The 20,358-nt window shown below is 47.6% G+C and overlaps 1 protein-coding gene across 1 annotated transcript; it reads right to left on the bottom strand.

The window, feature by feature from the left end:
* Positions 1-8,223: 8,223 nt before the first annotated feature.
* Positions 8,224-20,083, bottom strand: DUSP5 (dual specificity phosphatase 5). Its single transcript, XM_052661054.1, has 4 exons — positions 19,690-20,083; positions 15,059-15,207; positions 11,836-12,055; positions 8,224-9,099 (listed from the first exon to the last, which is right to left on the bottom strand). Exons 1-4 carry the CDS (start codon positions 20,066-20,068, stop codon positions 8,693-8,695), a joined length of 1,155 nt encoding a protein of 384 aa, XP_052517014.1. The 5' UTR covers positions 20,069-20,083; the 3' UTR covers positions 8,224-8,692.
* Positions 20,084-20,358: the final 275 nt, after the last annotated feature.

The following is a 20,358-nucleotide window of genomic DNA, read 5'->3' as shown; positions in this document are numbered from 1 at the left end:
GCAGAAATTGACAAACTGATACTAAACTCCCAGTGAAAATTCAAGGAACCTAAAATAGAGAAAACAGTGTTGTGAATGAATAACAGGGAATTCCCTGGCAGTCCAGTGGTTAGAACTCTGCACTTTCACTCCCTAGAGCCTAAGTTCAATCCCTGGTCAAAGAACTAAGATCCCTTAAGCCACAGGAAGAAGAATGAAGAGTTGAAGGACTTCCTGATTTTCAAACTTACTGGAATGCTGCAATAATCACGATAGTGTGGTACCGGTATAAGGATAGACATGTAGATCAATGGATTCCATTAAAAAACTCTAAAAATGAAATAATAAAACAGCTTATGTGAAGAAAATTTTCAACAGATACTTTATCAAAGAAGATACAGGAATGGCCAATAAGCACAGAAAACAATTCTCAAAATCATAAGTGTGAAAATGCAAATTTAAAAAATCCAGTGAGGTACCTCTACATGCAGTAGAATGGCTAACCTTAAAAAAATCTGACAAAACCAGTATGAGCTAGGATATGGAGAAACCGGAACTCTCATTCGTTAGTGCTTGAAATGCAAAATGGTATAACCAACTTGAAAAATAGTTGGCAGTTTCTTACAGACTTAGAAACATACTTACCATTTGACTGCAAGGCTGTCTGTCAATGTTTATAGCAGCGTTATCCATAATAGCCAAAAGCTGGAAGCAACCCAAATGTCCATCAATGGGTGAATTGGTAAATGAAGGTTGGCATATCACTACGATACAGTACTATTACAGCAATAAAAAAGGGATGAATTATTAGTAGTCCTGCCACATGGATGAATCTTAAATGCAGTATACTTAGTAAAATAATCCAGACTCAAAAATCTACGTACTGTACGTTCCCATTTAAATGAAATTCTAGAAAAGGCACAATTAAAATGAAAGAAAACAGATGAGTGATTACCAAAGTCTGGGACAGGGAAGGGGGAGTAAACACAAAGGAACACAAGGAAATCTGGGCGGTGAGTAAAACAGTCCCATATCGTGATCATGGAAGTGTTACATGACTGTATACACACATTTGTCAAAACCAAATGGGTGAATTTTATACTATGTAAGTTATACCTCTACAAAATTGATTTTTAAAAATTATGAGCATTGTTATTTAATTTCCATGTGATAGTGCTCTGAAGGGAAGGTATAGGTACACACCTATATGTAGGTATAGGCACTTAATATATGTAGAAGGGCATTTAATAAGGAATCCTGAAATCTGAGAAGGTTTCCCTGAGCAAGTGAAGTCACGAATGAGGCATTAGGAGGCCCATAAATGACCAGGTGAAGAAGGAAAGGGATGAAGCAGAGGGAGGCAGGTGTGCAAAGGCCCTGGGACCTAAATCCTTCCCACAGCAGACTTCCAATAGAAAATCCACTTCTGCTTGCCTAACCCTCACACCAGTGGGTAGATCATCATTGTAATTATTGTAATTAATCATCATGACCACTATTCATTGAGGACTTACTGAGTCTTTGACCTCATATAAGGCAATTACTCCTCATCAGATTTACTCTTCAAAACTGTACCCACAAGGTAGATCCAATTAGTACTCTTTTTATGCATAAGAACTTTGAGGCTTAAGGAGATGGAGTAATTTGTTCCCATTCACATAGCTAGCAAGTGGCAGAGCCAGAATTCAAACTCAGGTTTTTGAAATTCCAGCCCTTGAGTCCCAAGAAACTGCTGTACATAACTTCAGTTAGACAGTTGATTCGTTCTCCTCTCCAGACCAAACTCTACCACCTTTCCAAACTTACCTCATATAACATAGTCTCCATCCCCTTCATTGCCCATCACCTGTAAACATGCTAGTTTGTTCATGTCCCACTTGAAAATTCAGCTCCCAAATCTAAACTTAATAATGTTGGAAGAGAAGGCTTTGTAAAGTTAAGGAATTATTACCATGAGATCACTTGAAACCCTGTTCTGAAGAACAAATAGATTTCATAATCTTATTTAAGGGATATAGACGCAGAGACAGATAACTGAGAATCTTTTGAATTTTCTTTTCTGGAAAACAGTGTTGTGTAGGGAGATAGTATGCCCTTGGGAGTCCAGTGCAAGTTGGGTATCCTGGCTTTGACATACACAGGCTTTAGCTATGTAACCCTTGGACTAAATTTATAACCTCTCAGTTTGCTTATCTGTAAAACAGGGCTAACAATATTATTCTTGCAGGATTTCTGTGGATCTTAAATGAGAGAACATATGCAAAACGATCAACATACAGCCTGCCAATAGTAAGTGCTTTTTTAAAGGTCATTTTAAAAGTCCTAAGCTGTTAAGATTCCCTAGGGTCTGGCAGCTACGCTTCCTGCTTTTAAGTCTACTGTTCTTTTCCTCGTGGGCTGGAGATAAATTATTTTCACCTTCCTACCTTAGAGATATATCTGAGGCTTCACTCTCTGGGAGGTTTATTCCTCTCAAGTAGCACTTTCATTCCTGGTTGCTGGGGAAGCCCAGAATGTAAGCATAGGGATGCTTCAAGTTTCTATTTTAAACTCCCATCTAGTAACTTGTAGGTTTCTATAAACTTTATAAGCGAATGGGGGTGGATGTGCGGGCAGGAAGGGATCAGACCTGCCAATATAAATAAACACTACCAAGATTTTAAATTTAGGTACACTAGTTGATAATATGAGGTCACTTACTAGAGGTGGGACAAAAGGGGTAGGGTTGAGTTTTACTGTGCCCAGGCTATCTGGTCATCTCCAAGGCCTTCTCATCCAACCCTCAGTCTTTGGGCATTAATTAAATTCTTTAGTGGCAAGCTAGGCAAGTGTGTGGATCTCCACCCTTTCTAACTGAAACTGCTTTGTCTACAAACCCTGCTCAGGGAGTCTGAGGTAGAAAGGTCTCTGAACTTAAGAGGAAACTGTTGGTGCCAGGGTGGACACCTGACCCAAGGGCAGCCCACCCATAGGCTGACAAGTGACCAATGAGGTGATGTGGTGACATGGACTCTGCCCAATAGGATAGCAGTAATTAAATCTAGGAACCGTGTTTCCTTCAGCAGTGGTAAGGGATTCAAAAGTGGCACCTGGGGTTAACATGCTTATGAGCTTATGTGCAGAGGCTAGCTTGGGCTTTGAGAGAGGTGGAAAGAGCAACTTCTGGCTCTGACAGCATTTATTTCCCAGCTTGTCACTCGTTCACTCCTTCATTCAATCACTACTTATTGAACACCTACTATAAACCAGGCCCTGCACTAGATCCCTCTTGAAATTCAGTATAACCTTTGTTCTCCTGGTGCTTATCTGAAGACAAACATTAATAAAATATAATTACAGATAAATGAATATTTTTTAAGCTTTGATAAAATGTGAAGAAAAGCTATAGGTAGGAAGCTATGAGAGACTGAATGGGAATGTCTGACCTAGTTTGGAAGTCTGAGAAGTCTTGCCTGGAGAGGTGACGTTTGAGCTGAGATGTGAAGGCCAAGTAGGAGTTATTTAATTGAAGGGTGAATTTAGGGGAGAAATGTGTTCCAGGCAGAAGAGCCAGTGTGAACAAAGAGGCAGGAGGGAGCATGGCTTATTGAAAAGACTGTCATAAAACCACCGTGGTTGGAGTAGAGTGCAGCTGGGCGATAAATGCTATTTGTATCTATACATAAAATGTCTTTTTCTTTTTTAATGTGGCCTGAGGAGACTCTCTTCCTTGGACACAAAAGTCCAGTGGACAAAAGCACCTACTGTATACCCCAGGTGCTGAGAGGGGTATAAGATCAATGAAATAGCTTCATCCTGGGCTCTACCATTTACTAGCTATGGGACCCAGGGCAGGTTACCTAGTATCTCTGAGGATCAGTTCATGCATCTGAAAATAGAGACGACAAAAGCATCTATACTGGGAATTCCCTGGGGTCCAGTGGTTAAGACTTCGCCTTCCAATGCAGGGGGTGTGGGTTTGATCTCTGGTCAGGGAACTAAGATCCCACATGACTCCCATAGCCAAAAAACCAAACATAAAACAGAAGCAATACTGAAACAAATTCAATAAAGACTTTAAAAATGGTCTATGTGAAAATAATCTTTTTTTCTTTTAAAAAAGCAATTGTACAGTTTTGATGAGTATTAAAGAGACAAGGCCTATGTGCATGCCTAACTTGACTTGTGGAATGTGATGGTGGTTTAGTCGCTAAATCATGTCCAACTCTTGCAAGTCCATAGACTGTAGGCCGCCAGGCTCCCTTGTCTATGGGATTTCCCAGGCAAGAATACTGAAAGTTCCTCAGTTGTGTCCGACTCTTTGTGACCCCAGGGACTAGAATCCATGGCATTCTCCAGGCCAGAATACTGGAGTAGCTAGCACTTCCCTTCTCCAGGGGATCTTCCCAACCCAGGGATCGAACTGGCATTTCCTGAATTGCAGGTGGTCTCCTGAATTGCAGGTAGATTCTTTAAAGACTGTGGCATATAGTCGATAGTGCTTAATACACACTTTTGATATTAGTCAAATGACTGAGAAAGGACTGGGGCTCAGTGAGAACTTGCTACTTTTTTGGACTATGGTGGGAGTGGAGGTGGTAGCAAGATTAATACAGTGTTCAGAACAAGGTAGTAAATGATGCAAGAGAACCTAAAGGATGAGCCAAGGCAGGGGTCAGATGGTAAGCACAGGTAAACACAGCCATGTGTCCATAGGCTGGCATATCCAAAAGCTCTGCATGCTGGGAATAGAGGGGAGAAGATGGAGCTGGAGCCAAGATGAGGGGAGCTGGGAAGGGGGCTGTGTGGGGATGGGGACAGGAGCACACTTTGAGAGCCCAGCTCCACTCTGGGACAGAAAGCCCAGTGAACAGTCATCAGTACTTACAAAGCCCTCATTCCCCACTGAATCCCAGGTTCTAGCAGGTGCTCAGTGTGAAATGGGCGCAGGGATGATAGTTATCTAGACAGAGTCACATCCATCATGGGCAGTGTGTGGGGGTCAGAAGCATCTGCACTGTGGCTTTGAGCAACCTGTCCATCAGGGCCAGGGCTCCCCCCGACGCAATAGAAGGTCACCAGCATCAGCATTCAGTTTTGAAAGTAGGGGGCAATCCCTGAGAGTCTAAGACAAGACCTGGAGCCAGGCCCTCATCATTGGGTTTGGGTTCTGGACAAGATTTATTCCGAAAAGAATATAGAACTTGGTCAGACTTACTGAGAAGGCAAAGATTTATCCAGTCCCATGGATAAATCCTTCAAAGAGAGATGGAGAGTAGCAACATGGGAGGATGTATAGCCTTCTCTCCATGTGTATTTATCTATCACCTCATTCCATAAATGCATTGTGGTATGTTTAATATTCATTACTCAAGGGTTGTTCTTTTTTTAAAGTCACTGGGGCAATGGAAACAAAGAAAAATACAGTTGGAAAATTTTACTGAAAACCAGGTGGAGTCAATACCCAAAACATATGCCATAAAATTCTATAAAATTGCCAGAGGTAGGCTAAACATTTGGTTCTGAACAGCCTGGTGGCCTGAGCAAGGAGGGAAACAGGGGCGGTCACCAAATTTATGGGGTTGGGAAGATAAACCACCACCAACTCAGTGAGATGCAGCCTTCCAGGGTGCTGAGACTTGGGGTGCTTTTTCCCTGGGTCCTCACACAAAGGAGCGCCATGGGTACACAGGGCTCCGGTGAGCACACTGTTGTGAGCTGCTCTTATACTTCCTGCCTCAATGTCAGGCTGAGCTCAGGAGCCTGGGTAGACCTGAAGGGCTCACCCTCAGAGTCAGCTGGGAAACAGCTTAGAGAATGAATATTTCTATTCTCCCAGACACATCTCCTCCTGGAGCACGGCTGCAGACCAGCAGAAATGTTGCCTCAAAACCTGGGGATGAAGGAACTGGACCACACCAGCTTTAATTCTGCATCTGGCACCGGAAGCCCGTGTAAAGTTGGCTTTGGCAAAAATGGAAGGGTAATTAACAAGGAGACTGTTAAGGGAGTGAGAGTTACAGAGCCATCCCCAGCTGTGGGGCTTCACTTGGCTTACCCGCCAGTGACTCACGGGCTTATGAGCAATCCTCATATGCCTGACTTAGAGGACTTACTCACCCTTCAGAGAAAGACCTTAATGCAATAAAGCAAATGTCAGCAAGTGGGACGCAGCTTAGCCTATCACCCCAGCCTGCACCCAGCTTCCCCCTCCCTGCCTCTCCCTGCCTGAGGCCTCTCCAGCCACTCAGCACCTGGACACACTCACACAGTGGGACACATTCCAGGGCTGAACGGAGGCTCAGAGATACGAAAGCAGGGAGAGACCTCAGGTGGACCAAGCCCTGAAGTCTGGTCCAGCAAGATGACAGATTAGCTCTAAAGCACTAGACTTGGGGCAGGGTGAGGGCTAGAAGCCAGGATTTCCCTTCCTCTGCAGTGCTCTTCCCTCCGTTGCTTCCCCTGAAAGCCCTGGTTGGATTGCATAAATGCTGAAGGTAAAGCAGCTTCCCCAGTAGGGGTGACATTCTTACCTGACATCTTTCCAAGGAATCTGTGGGGAAGGAAAGTTTTGTGGGGAGCAAGGCCTCAAGCAAAACTTTTGAGGTGAGACATTTAGAAAGTGCTGGGCTACACTTGGCTTGGACACCATCTTGCTATTTGCTGACATGGCACCTGCTGTGGGAGCTGGAGGCTTTTGAACACCCCATAGTCAAGGAGTATGGATTAGAATCCCTGTGTCGGGAATGTGTGGTATCAATTCCAGTCAGTTTCCTGTTCCTCATGATTAGGAAACCGTCCCCAAGAGTAGGCTGGAGCAGAGGCATAAGCCATGGGGATAAGCAAACACTGCTCCTTCCCTCCTCCACCACACAGAGGACATTACTCAGAAGGCAAGCTGATTCAGCCTTGGACTTAAACCCACTCATGGAAGGATTTACCTAGGAACTCCTCAGGGAATTATCTGCAAGAATTAATCCCAAGGGTAAAAAAGAAGAACAAGCATTTAAAGCAAACCTTCATTCGCTTATTTGTCCCTCGGTCATTTTTCCATATCGGAGAAGGAAATGGCAACCCACTCCGGTGTTCTTGCCTGGAGAATCTCAGGGACAGGGTAGCCTGGTGGGCTGCCGTCTATGGGGTTGCACAGAGTCGGACACGACTGAAGCGACTTAGCAGCAGCAGCATTTTTCCATACTTTTCTGAGAGTCTGCCATACGCAGATACTGGGGAGAAGGCTGACCACAATCTTGCCACTCAGGTTTGCTGCAATCAAGGGTCTCCAGTTCTGAGGAACTTTTGGGACCATCTAGCTTAGTTCACTCATTTCATGGATGAAAAAGTCGAGATTCAAGTTGAACTCTTTACCTGGGGCTTAAGGGAGTGAAGAGCTCAGGGTGGACAGATGCTCTGACCACCTCCCCACGTGGCCTGGGTCTAAGGAATTCTCTTGCAAGCGAACTCAGGGAAGCCTCCCAACTGGAAAGCACTGAGTAGACAAATAGCCTCATGCCTGCAACTGCACACTCACCACCATCACCTTAAGAGTTCGTTTGGATAGAGCCCAGAAAAGTAGGCTGGGTCCCCACCTCAATGTACCCCTGCCTGAACTCATCAACAAGAAGCACTTTTGTTCTTTTTACTGTTTTTATTTTGCACTATAAAAAAAAAAGACGACGACGATGACAACCAACATACTGCTTTTCTTCACATTCATATGGATTTTAGGAAATTATTGCCTTTTCCCCTGGAGAAATATCCTACAGACAAAAAAAGAGTAGTACCACATTGAGAAATCTGCCAGAAGTCAACAGCTTGAAGACAACCCCCAGGGGCAGGGAAGAACACAAGTGTCATCAGAGACGAGACAAGCACATATAAAGACAGCAAGCTGGGGGGACGACCGTTTCAATGCCACTGACCCAGGAAGTGGGTACCCTTTCTCTCTCATGGCACCCACTGCCACCACCTCAAACAGGTGATTTTTGGTCTATGGTCTAAAGAACTCTCTTCAAATGACACAAGAGTTGCTTTGAGGAGAGGTGCAACGAGAAAGGTTCAAGTATGAGTAAGAATCATGCCCAAGTCCAAAGTCAGGGAAGAACCCACAGTGAGAAGGAAACCGGAAATGTTCCCGTCTCACTACTTCACCCAACTGACTCCACCTGATCCAAGATGGAGTCTCAAAAGCATCTGAGGGTTCAAATCGGCATATACATCATGTCCCTAAAACCCTGCAGGGTTACTTTCCTGACTAGGTGGTGATCAGCTTATGCCCTGAAGCAACAGAGACAGATATAGAGACTGCCAAAATTTAAAAAAAAAAAAAAAAAAAAAAAAGGTGGAAATTGTGCTTCCTTCAAAATGAATTGGCTTCATGACTGCCTTTTCTCCTGGCCTAGCAACTGCTTTCTCCCATGTTGCTGCAGGTTATTTATTGCCTTATGCTTGAAATGAAAAGGCAAATTTTGAGGTGCAAAGACTGGGCAGTCCTGAGGGCGGGGGTCTGGAAGTACAGTAGTCAGCACGCACTGTGCTCTCATAATGGCTTGGCCTTCCTTCAGTCCCGAGGTCAGTCTCAAGTTTGTCTGCAAACCTGGTGACCCCTTCGCTGTCCCACCAGGATAGCAGGACAGGGCGAGGTCTTCAGCATTGCACAGGTATGAAATGTCCACGAGTCAAAATATAAAATCACAGTTGTTCTTGGGGCTGGGCTGGCTCCCCCAGCTCGGGTTTAGCAGGATGTGGCTGTGGCCAGGGGGCTCCGGCTGAGCTCTGAGGCTGTCGAGTGGGTGGGCACCGGGGCCAGCACCGAGGTAGGGAACGTGCAGTATGAAGCCTGCACGTCAGGGCTCAGTGTCTGCAAGTGGGCGAGGAATGAAGGGCCGGCTGCCTCTCCTTGGCAGGAGGGAGCCGGAGGGGTGGGCGCGGAAGGCAGGATCTCAGACTCATACTGTAGGAGCTGGCCCATGAAGCCGAAGTTGGGCGAGACCACACTCCTCCTCTGCTTGATGTAATCAAAGGCATCCTTCAGGTGGAACTGCTTGGTCTTCATGAGGTAAGCCATGCAGATGGTGGGCGAGCGGGAGATCCCAGCCTCACAGTGAACCAGGACCTTGCCTCCCTTTTCCCTGACACAGTCTGGAAGAAACAAGAGACAGTGGGACTGAGTTGGGATGGGGACTCAAAGGCAACTGGGTTTAAAAAAAAGTGACCTAGTTATCAAGTCTCATCATGTCTGCTCAACAGCAGTGGTCCCACAGTAGGCTTCTGCCAGTCTTTAATCCTCACTGGCAAGGACAGACCTCGGAGTCCCACTGATGTCCATCCCTCTGTAGGACCTACACAAACCTTAGTTGTCAGGGTACTTGCACAGGTTCTGCCACTAGAGAGGCTCTAGACCTGGAGTAACCCCTTCCTGGGCATGCCATTTTAACTTGGGTTTCACAAATGGGTTTCAAGAAGGCTTTGGGAGTATCTTTCAAACTGCCTGCAAGTTTTTATTGCACAGTCACATTTTTCTGAGAGGCTCAAAGACTGACTTGGAAAAGCAATTCCTGTCTCTCAGGATCTGATTCTAATGGTGATAACCTTGTCCCCATCCTGGGAGAGGCCTTCCAACCTCCCTGGGCACCTTGTTTGGCTATGCCAGGGCGCGATGCTTGGCTCAGCCCCCAGGGTTCCCACCAATGAAACATACAATAAATAGTGTGCAACCACTAATTATAGCCTTGGCTAAGTGACGCTTACGAGACGTAGGATATAAATGGCTTTGGCAAACTCCATCTTGCACAACAATGGGAGTTGCTGCTATAAAGCTACCACCGTCAGTTAGCATGGTTTAGCTCAGTTTCACAAAGGTGGGGGGTGGGGTGGGGGGAAGCCTCTTTTTCTGTTCTATTCCTACCCCCAAAAGAGCTATAACTGTTAAAAATGGGCAGGGGTAAAAGGTTAAACATATATACACATCAAATTAAAACCACAAAAAAGAGTCTTTCCAATTCCCCCTTTTGCTAGTGAGGAAACAATTACATCACAGGAAGTTAGACTTACCTGGCACTATGTCAGGCCACCGAATGCAAAAACAGTTAAGATTTTGAAAGGCCAATAAAAGTCAGCCCCCTTACCCACCTCCTTCCCCATGTTTAAAAGGTTTGCAGATGCATCTCTAAGATCTAAAAGATCAGGTTTCTGAGCAGTCAGGAAGGAACCCTTGAGTTTCCACAATGAAAATCTCAAAGGATGCCCCAGGATAGCTCCTTAGAGGTGCCCCCAATATAGTCTCTGATTCAACAGAAAAAAAAAAAAAGTTCTTGTAAATTAGTTCAAAGGGGACTCCAAGTTCCTAGGATTACAGAGTCATGACTCCACAATTTTCTTCTGTTCCTCCACTGGCCTCCTTGTCATCCAGCTTTTAGTTGGCCCAGAGCCAAATCCCAGAAACCAAAGAGCCTACAGTACCTTGCTTCTGGGTTCCATTCCACCCCTCGGGGCTTGCCTTCCATGTGGCCCTTGGGAGGGGTCAGTGCGAGCGCAGTTTGGCCTCAGTCCCTCCCTCCTTCAGCAGGGGGAGGGGTCTGGGGAAAAGTAGCTCATGTGCCTTCAGAATGCTGTGGGTTTGTGTGGTTGTGTACACAACAGACACAATGCACAGACCGGATGGGGAGGGAGGCATCTGAGAAGTGATGGGGGCTGTTTCATGACCTCACTGAGAAGCTATCTAGGTAATTAAATAACAGGCTGAGAAGGGCAAGGCATTCCCAGGGACAGGGAGAGCAAGTCAAGGATTTCCCACCCTGAGCCCATCGTTTCGGCTGCCCCTCGGAGGCTCCAGAGGAACCACCGTCTCAGCCCAGAGGCTCAGGGGCCAGGGAGGGCAGGCTCAGCCTTTTGCTTGCAGTGAGTTTCTCAGTGGGTTTCCATGGAGTAGAAGTTGTATATGATGAGCAGAGGGCCCACCACGTGGCAGAAGAGGGGAGCCCTTTAATGGCTCCCTGCACTAAGATATCACTGCTACACTCAACACCAGCCTTTCCCCTCCAACATCCCTCACAGCCAGAAGCAGGAAGACTACTGCTCAGCTTCAACAGCTGTGCAACGTTAGAGAGGAAAGAGGACTCTGGAAAGGGAAGCAAATCCACAAGAGTGGGGAGCGGGGCCCAGCCTAGTCCCCAAAGGAGGTGGATGGGAGAGTAAGATCTCAAATGAAAGAGCAGTCCAGTCCACTCTGAGGAGTTGAAATCCCAAGGCCCAGAAGCCCTTTCTAGGCAGAGGGACCAGAGGTTCCCAGGCCTACACAATGTAGTAAGTGATAACTACCTCACAGAACAAAGATGCCAACTTCTCTGTGCATAAAGCACAGAGCTTGAGTCGAGTGTTACCATTAATCCAAAATGAGCTGAAAATGCAAAACAAATTGTCCCCAAAGCAATTTGCCAAAAACCGTGGAAAGCTGCTGGGGCCCCAGGGTTTCAGTGTGTTAAGTAATGCTCTCTCGATCCTTCTGTTTGCTTTTAAAAATATCCCAATCTACGTAGAAGCACAGTCTGTGTGGTTCTTTCCCTTTCCTGTCCCTGGCACAGAGCATCACTCATGGACGCATTCTGCTTCCCATCCAGCCAGAAACACTAACAGAGCAGTCGTGAGTACTGCCTTAAGATGATATTAACTAATACATTTATCCTGCAAATTAAAGTTCCTATTAAACAGCAACTCACATCCTCCCCTCTGTTGTTCTGAGGTGAATCTCTTTTCGGCTCCCACTTGTGGTGGTTGCACAAACAAGATGCTTTTCTTCTCAGCGATGGGGTGACCTCCATCAGTACATCAAAATCCAAGAACACACCCCCCTAAATAACTGAGGGCAGCGGCACATACCAATGAAGTCTATTGCTTCTTGAAAGTGGGAGCTGATGTCAGCCGCATGGCTGTCTTCCACGGGGATCCATTTGTAGTGTAGGTGTGTTGTGCAGGCCTCCGGGGTCCGCCGGGAGACATTGAGCAGGGCTGTGATGTGCAGGTTGGCAAGGAACTCGCACTTGGATGCGTGGTAGGCACTTCCAAGGTAAAGGAACGGAAGGATTTCAACTGGGCCGCCCTGGAAGCAGGGGCAAAGGACAACCAGGAAATACTGATCAGCTTGCTCTTCGGAGAGAAGAAAGAAAACAATCCTGACCTATTTGTTTCAAGTGGGAGGTTCCCTCTCTGGTTTCCAGGTAGAGAGTTGAGAGCCAAGGCATTTTAACCAAGAGTTTGGGTAGAGGCTCCAGCCTGGTAAACTCTCTACCCTATGTCACTGCCTTGGGACTCAGGGACAGCAAATCCCACACAGCTGAGATTTTCATTTCCTTACATATATCGAGGTGGCGGGAAATGTTGGCAGCCCTTCTAGACTGACAAGGATGAGAAGCAGGGTGGGTTGCTGGAAGACTTGAGAAGACCATGTTGAAATTCTAGCTGCCCTATGAGTGCCAGGCCAAGGCCTGAACCTTGGGGGCAATCTCGATTTCCTTCTAGATAAAATGGAAACAAGGTGAGCCCCCTCCTTTACAGTCTTGACCTTGGATGTAATGTGTTTCATCAGACCTAGGACACTGTTGATCCTAAGAGGCATTTGGATCCTCAGCAACATCAAAACGTGCCTCCCACCATCCCAAAAAGTATATTTCTCAGAAGTGAAATTAACCACTATCTATCCGAAATCCTCAGATAAGGAAAAGCTGTTAGGCCATGAGCAGAGGCTTGGTCTTTTTTTGTTATTTTCTTAGCTATGCTGCTCAGCATGTGGGATGCAGGATCTTAGTTCCCTGACAGGGGATCAAACCTATGCCCCCTGCAGTGGAGGCACTGAGTCTTAACCAGTAGACCATCAGGGAAGTCCCAGGCCTGATCTTTAGTACGGTTGAGTTTTTCTGAGAGATGCTTACATCCTCACCCTTTTGGGAGACAACCTATACCTCAGGTTTCTAGTTACGAAGGATCCAAAGAACCAGAGACCATCTACCCTGCTGGCTAATCAGACTCTGGCAGTCTCAGCATTTCCAGGGTGGCCAGAAAAGCTATCGTTCCACAGCTGGAACAATGGGAGCCCGAGATCTACAGGGAAAAACACTGAGCTGGGGTGACGGTGGCTGTGTCTTTGGCCGCCTTTCTCGTATCATCCATCCGTTTCCTGTGTTTCCATTTCCTGTCCTGGAATAAGAGTGGAATGGAAACTCTCTGCCAGCCCCATGATAGGGAAAGGGGCATGGGATGAGGGCCGGCAGAAGGCAGTTCTCAGAATACCCCGCATGGGTGTCTGCTTTTCCTTTCCGGAGATGTCGGGCGTTTAAGGCAAAGGCCAGTTTGACCACTTGAAAGAAACTTAAAGAGATTTTACAAAAGGTAGTAATAGTAACAATCAGTACTTTTGTTAGCTGCCCCCTGGGCTTAATACTTAAGATGTAACTACATAGATGTCGCCCTCTCTTTAGAGATTAGAAAATGCTGCCATACCAGACCTGGGATCCTACTCAGTTTCTCCTGGAGCTTAGCCCAACCAATACCCATGAAACCATATTTCTTTCTTTTTTTGAATCTTCCTCTTAGATTCAAGAGGAAGAAACCAAAGGCCTTCAGAAACCTCAAAGGTTAACACGACCTCCCCCAACTTTTCTCAAGGAAGAAGCACTTCTAAGAAGAAACACTAGGGGCTTCCCCAGATGAGTCTTGGAGACACTTCAGGGCCTCCCCTGGTTCTTGCATGGCCAAAGGGCTGTGTGCTTTCACAACATCCTGCAAATTCTCATTTCTCTTTCACTTTCTGAGAAAGGGAGGGGGGAAAACACCACCCAGACAAACAAACGCAAATGGAAATCCAGCTAAGCCGGATGCCCACGGCTTGAAAGCCCAGGGTTCATTATACTCCATAATTTTAACAAAGGAAAACAAACAAAATAATAACCTTGGCACCTCGCCAAGCGAATAGGTTTCCTGACCAAAGATTCCATTCAAGGAAAAGCCACCTGGCTGAACTTGGAAGTCTATCCCCAGGGGGCAGAGCTTTGCTCATGGCAGGCAGCTGGCATCTTATGCAGCAGCATCTAGAAGTCTTCCTTCTTATGATCTGGGTATGTTCCTATTTTGTGTCAAGAACCTAAAAAGTTCCTCCTACCAAGTCAGGTACCTACTGGAATGACCCTCTTCCAAAAGAAGGCAAGTGGCAAACAGAACAGGGTCCTGAAAAGGACCGGAGCAAAGGATGAAAAGAAGGGAGTTCTGAGCTTAGTGCTGCCATGAACTGAGTGCAGGATTCTTGGCAAAAATCAATCACCCACGAGCTGTGACAGTTTTTCCCTCTGTAAAATGGGAAAGTGGGTTTGATCTCTGGTTTCTGCACATCTGGGTCCTTGCTTGCTTCCCTTCCCCACCCCACCCCCTCCATCCTCCTGCATCACAGGTAACCCTCTGGCTGAGCCGTCCACTTTTTTTGCCTTTAGTGGGTTGCCAGAAAGTACAATTCTAGGAAGGGAAAAAACCCACAGGTTTGTAGACACATGAAATCCTCTAGTGTCTCTTGATCTCTGGTTTCAGAATTTATGGAATTATAAGCATCAGAAACCCCTAAAGGAAGCTGCATAGCTACAACCGTCCCCCAATCTTCCTCCTTCAGTTAAAAATACTAAGACACGCCTTTACAGGTACTGGGTTGGTTTGCAGAAACTGCAGAGCATGAACAATTACACAGAAGACCAACACAGGAAGCCTGAATGTCAGCTCTGAAAACGTCTTCAGGGAAACCTAAACTGCTATTTCGATGCTTCTCTGCACCTCCCAGGCCAGCTAACAATAATATATCTTCCACTTCCCCTTTTCTCCAGAAGCCACCGAGCATCCTGAAGCGTGTTTGCTCTTGACAGCTTATTTGCTGGAAGAAAGCCCATGTACTCTTGGATGGAAACTCTAGTTGGCAAGCAACAGAGGTTCTCTAAAGCTAGAGGCCTCTGCCAGCTCCCTGATCCGCAAAAGAACCAACAAACGTTAGTGATCAGGGAGAGGGAGAGCCAGGGTGCTGTGCAAGGAACAGAGCCAGCGGCCCGGATGGCACTTCCACACCTCGTACCTGGTCATAGGCCGGCCTGCAGCTGATGTTAAGCACTGATTTCCCACACTGACTGATGAGGGCTCTCTCAGTTTCCACCTTCTCTTGTGAAATGGGTTTTACATCCACACAACACTCAGGATATTCTGAGTAGAAAGTCTCATATCCCCCTAAAAGACAAAAATAAGAAAGCAAGAGAGATATAAGCACTGACTTTTTTTTTTTTTCAGTCTGTCAGAAAACGCCTAGAATTGATCAATACTCTGAGAGTGGAATACTAAAAAAAGGTATTAAGTTACTATACATCTAGTCTTATTAAAAAACTGAGCCAAAACAAGTAATAGTTTTAGAATAGAAATGGGCTCCACAGACAAATACATACTCACTCTCTCTTTCTCTCCTAAAAAGCTTCAGTTCAAAGGCAATTATTAACTTTTTATGTCTATCAGAAGAAGCTTAAGCTGTGAAAGGAAATATATCTGACATCTGGCAAATATTAACCAAACCCCTCCAGACAACAAAAGCCATTTTCTCACATTTATCTAAAATTCAGGTGTGATTATGCAGAATTTCATTAATTCTTGAAAGAAGCTCCTAAACTGGTCTGTTTCATCCATAGCCAATCAGCTCCAAACAGGATAATAGATGAAACCCCCTCTATAAGGGAATGGGGTCTTACATGAGGTTTTACCCTCAGGGCCATAAAACAGCCCTGCCCTTTCTCCTTCCCAAGGTGCTAAGAACACCGCTGACAGTCCTCTCCACAGGTCCAGTGTAATCAATCTAGTTAATTACCTTCTAAACCAAACTAGAGGAATGAGGCCTTCTGAATTTAATTCTTATCTTCACCCCCAACCCCCGCTGCTTTCCCCTTGATGGCCACCTACTCACTCACCCTTTATCTCCTTACCCTCCCCTCCTGAACTTTCTCCCCAGCTACACACACCCTTGTGTGTGCATACACACCCTCAAACTGATAAGTCAACTACCCGCAGGTATGATTCTATAAAAATCCTAACTACATTTAAACTTCTCCAATTGGATCACTTAAGGTAAGAACTACTCTGACCAAATCAGAGAAACTTTGAGTATGTAAATTCTTGGGCCCGTGCAGGAAGTGGGGAGAACCGAACAAAAAAATTGGCCCTGAAGCCTGAGAATGCCAACTGCTGCTGGGTGAACAGGCCAGCCTCGTGTGGGGAAACCCCCTGCTTCCACTCCAAAGGGACCTAAGCCATTTCCTAGAGCCTCCAGAAAACCTGCTTCTTTCTCCAGAGAATTGGGGTCAAAACATCATTTTTTTTGTTTTGTTTTTTTTTGGCCACACTCTGTGACTTGCAGGATCTTTAGTTCCTGGACCAGGGATTGAACCTGGACCCTGGCAGTGAAAGTGCCCAGTCCTAACCATTAGACTGCCAAGGAATTCCTTCAATCATCAGTTAAAGAAGCATTCTGAGACCATATTTTTTTCCCCAACGGCCCTCTTTTTTTCCTTCTGTCTTTTGGTGCTGTGATAGCCCCACAGTGGAGCACATGGTGGCTTTTTTAAACCCCTGCCATAGGCAAATGGTTAATGGATTACTCGGCAGTCTCCAGCTCTTTCAGAAGCTGCAGCCAATTCCTAGAATGAGTCATCTAGCCATTACTGCTTCCTCTCAGCGTGCTGGAACTGCCCCCGCCCCTACCAAGCACACCCAAATCTCCCCTGTGGTCACTTCAACAAATAGCCACCCGGGCCTCCCCAGATGAGCTTCCGGACCTCCACAATGACCAATTTCCCGGTTATGCTGACAGGTCATGCCGGAGGGGGGCAGAGGTGGAAAGTTTGGAGGTATCTGTGGCTTAGTTTCCCCTCCTTCACCACCACTGCCTCCGCCCCCTGCACGGACCCTCAGCTTCTTCTGAAGAGGTGTCCCTAGTAAGCAAAGCACTTCCTGCGCCTCAACATTTTCATTTGTAGGAGACACAATGAGTGATAGGGGACAGGAGTCTGAAGTAAAGCGGCCCAGGCCCTCTCAAACTCCAGCATGAAGCTTGGGAAAGAAAAGCCTTCAGGTCACCCCATCTCTTGGCTTTTAAATAGAGCACTGAAAAGAGCTGGCTCTTAGGAGGACCGACAGGAGGTGCGGGTGTGGGCTGGGTCCTGCTTGCCTGTTGACAAAATATGGCAGGCAGACAAAGAGTCTCAGTGTGATGAGGGACAGATAAACAGGGTCCTGCCTCTTCAAGTTGGGGTCAGGAGTCCTCCAGATTAGCTGGTCTGTCTTTCACCCACTCCCATCAGAGGGCTGGAGAGATGGAGCATTCCTCTCTGGTGCCTCACTTGAGATGCAAGAGCTGTAGCAACTCTTGGCTGCTTCAGTTGTCTTCAGAGTGGTTCTGTTTTTGATCACCACTGCAATACCAGGGGAGTTGAGCAGAGAAAGAGGACGGACACTATCTATAAATACACATTGACAATGTCATTTGGTCAATTCATTTTAGTGGATTTTGTGTGTGTGTGTGTGTGTGTGTGTGTGCAGAAGGCACTGACAGAAGTGTACAAGGCATTGCCCCCACGATCTGAGATGCCACTAGATCAAAAACCTGAGCTCCTATCTGGACGTGAGTTAGGTGAAGAAATTATTTTCTTTGGCAACAACTTAAAAGTTCAGCATTGTTGTAAGGCTAAGTATCAAGCAATTTCTACCGAAATTTAAAACAGACATAAACTGTGACCTGGCGATTCTCATAATTTTACTAAAAGACAGTACACACACAAAAGCATTTGGACAGAGATACACTCTCCCACACTGCTTCAAATACTAAGGTGTGAAGCAATCTACTTACTGGCTATCATCAGGGGATGAGTTTAAAAAGTGAATAGGGAAAAAAAAAAAGGACTAGGACACGTATGCTCTGATATGGACAAGTCTCTCAAGATCTAGTTAGGTGAAAGAGGCAGGAACAGGAAATATACAAAATCATTCTATTTTTAAAAGATACTCATGGAAAATTAATTTATCTAAAGATGAACAAGAAATAGTTGACTGTTGCCTCTGGGGAGTGGAACTGGGTTCTAGGCTGTGCAGAAGATCCACTTTTCATTAAAGCATGTTACTTTCATTAAAAATTTTTTAAAAAATCATTTTTACTTGAGATGTGAGTCTACAGAGCTGCCTACTTCCTGTAGCAATAACTTCCAAATGTCTTGCATGGCCCCTTGGAGAGGGCTGGAGGCCAGAGGCAGAACCAGAAGCAGGTTCCTGGAAGATATCTTTCATGCTGCTGGAGAGGCAGAAGCTTTTCCTGTACTCACCGCTAAGAAGAGGAGACCAAAAAGGGTATCAGGAAGACAAAGAAATCAGGGGCTCTGTCTGAAAGCTCTGCAGAGTTTAGAGGGCACTCTCCATCTCCTGGGGGCTGAGGCTGGGGGTAAGAGAAAGATCTGCCTCTGGTGTCTCCCTAACAGGAATCAACTGGGGACAGACAGCCTGCAAAAGGTGCTAATCCAAGTGGGAGTTGCCCCTGAATTTCTGGAATCTCCCAATCTGGAAGATGTAAAACTCCACACGTTGCACTGTTCTAAAACAGCGCCCTCACGCTCTCAGCTCACCGCACCTGAGTTCTGAATCCCAGCTATGTTATATCTCAAGGCGATTTCCCAGAGCTGGCTGGGCTGAGTCCTCATCGTCTCTTCCCTATAGGCTAAGCCTTCCATACACCTGAGGTTAAAACGGACTCAAATAAAAGGTGGCAGCAATCACAGGAAGTGATCCAGAAATCAATACTCTGGAATTTGACAGTAAATCACCCACCCACCAGCAAAGTCATCTCCCTCAGCAGGTGTAACGTGCAGACTGGAGAAGCAGCTACTGGAGGGTCTCAAACCAAATGCGCCGCAGTCCCCTTCACAAGCACCCTGTGGCTCCTCTCCTAGGTCCTGGCTCGCTCGCCAAACTGCCGCCAGCCCCCGGGAGACCGCGTTAGGTGCCCCAACTCTGGCCCACGACCAGTCCAGGGGATGATTCCAGGGCGGGAGAGAGAAGGTGAAAAAGAGTGGGAAGACTAAAGACTGCCAGCTCCAAATGGAGCTGGCCTGGGAGGGGAGAAGGGGAAGCCGAGGAACAATAAAAAGCAATAAAATGAAATGAAAAGGAAGAGAGGGGAGGGACTCGCCAGGGTCAGAAAGGCAAGAGAGTCGATGAAGACACAGCCTAACATACGTTAATTGTCCAGGCGGGAGGAAAGGGGACACCGCGGCGCCACGCTCCTGGGGGGGTGGTGGCGACCCGGGGATCCCTTCAGATCTGTCCATTAGGAAGGCTCCAGAGCGTCGGCCCCAGCGAAAGACATGAAGCCGGCGCCGGGAAACCCGGCTCGTGCTGGGCGCTCCCTAACTGCTAAGAAGCAGCGCCCCCAGCAGCGTGCAGCAACCCCACCCCCCCGGGCAGCCAGGCCGTCAAACGCTTTCGAGGAACACAGGTGGGGACGGAGAAGCTGCGAGCGCTGACACCGGTCGTGGCCTTCCCGGCGCACGTCAAGCCCCAGGGTGCAAAACTTCCCCGGCGCCAGGATCGAGGAAGGCGCCGGCGCCAGCAGGGGACCCCAGAGCCCGGGGCCGCCCTGGCGCGGGGGGGTGACCGAGGACCCGCGGCTCCGACGCAGCTCACCTTTGAGGAAGTAGACCCGCGGGCCGGCGGGCAGGCAGGCGAGCAGCGAGGTGAGCACGACGCGCGCGGCGCTCTCTTCGCGCAGCTTCTGCCAGTGCCGGCTGCCCTGGTCCAGCACGACCACGGCCGCCACGCCGCCGCCGCCCTCCTGCAGCAGCCGCGCGCGCGCAGCCTCGTCGGGCAGCACGTAGCGCGCAGACACCGCGCCGCCGCGGGCCCGCCGCAACACCACCGAGTTGAGGTTGACGTTCAGCGAGCCGCGCACGCTCGAGGCGGCGAAGGCCAGGTAGGGCCGGCAGTCGAGCACCACACAGCGCGCCGCCGCCTCCTTGCGAAGCATCTTGCGCAGTTGGCGCCCGTCGAGCGATGTGACCTTCATGCCGCCGCCCAGCGGCCCCGCGCCGTGCGCGCCGCAGGTGCCCACAGCCAGGGTGCCCGCCGGCGAGGCCCAGCAGGACGACCCCACGGGGCTGCGGCCGGCCGACCGAGCCCGGCGCCGGAGCGGACGCTCAACTCTTCTTTCCCGCTCCGCACGCTCGGCGCCCGGCCCGGCCACTCGCTGCAGCAGAAGCCGGGGATTCCGCCGGCAGCGCAGCGTTTTATGTGAATGGGTATGTGGCTTGTGACGTGGCTGCCCATATAAGGCGGAATATGGTTATTTCCCCGCCC

The sequence above is a fragment of the Budorcas taxicolor genome, chromosome 23, assembly GCF_023091745.1.
Source record: "Budorcas taxicolor isolate Tak-1 chromosome 23, Takin1.1, whole genome shotgun sequence".
In the NCBI taxonomy this organism is placed as follows: domain Eukaryota; kingdom Metazoa; phylum Chordata; class Mammalia; order Artiodactyla; family Bovidae; genus Budorcas; species Budorcas taxicolor.
This window is presented reverse-complemented; position numbering and strand designations above follow the sequence as displayed.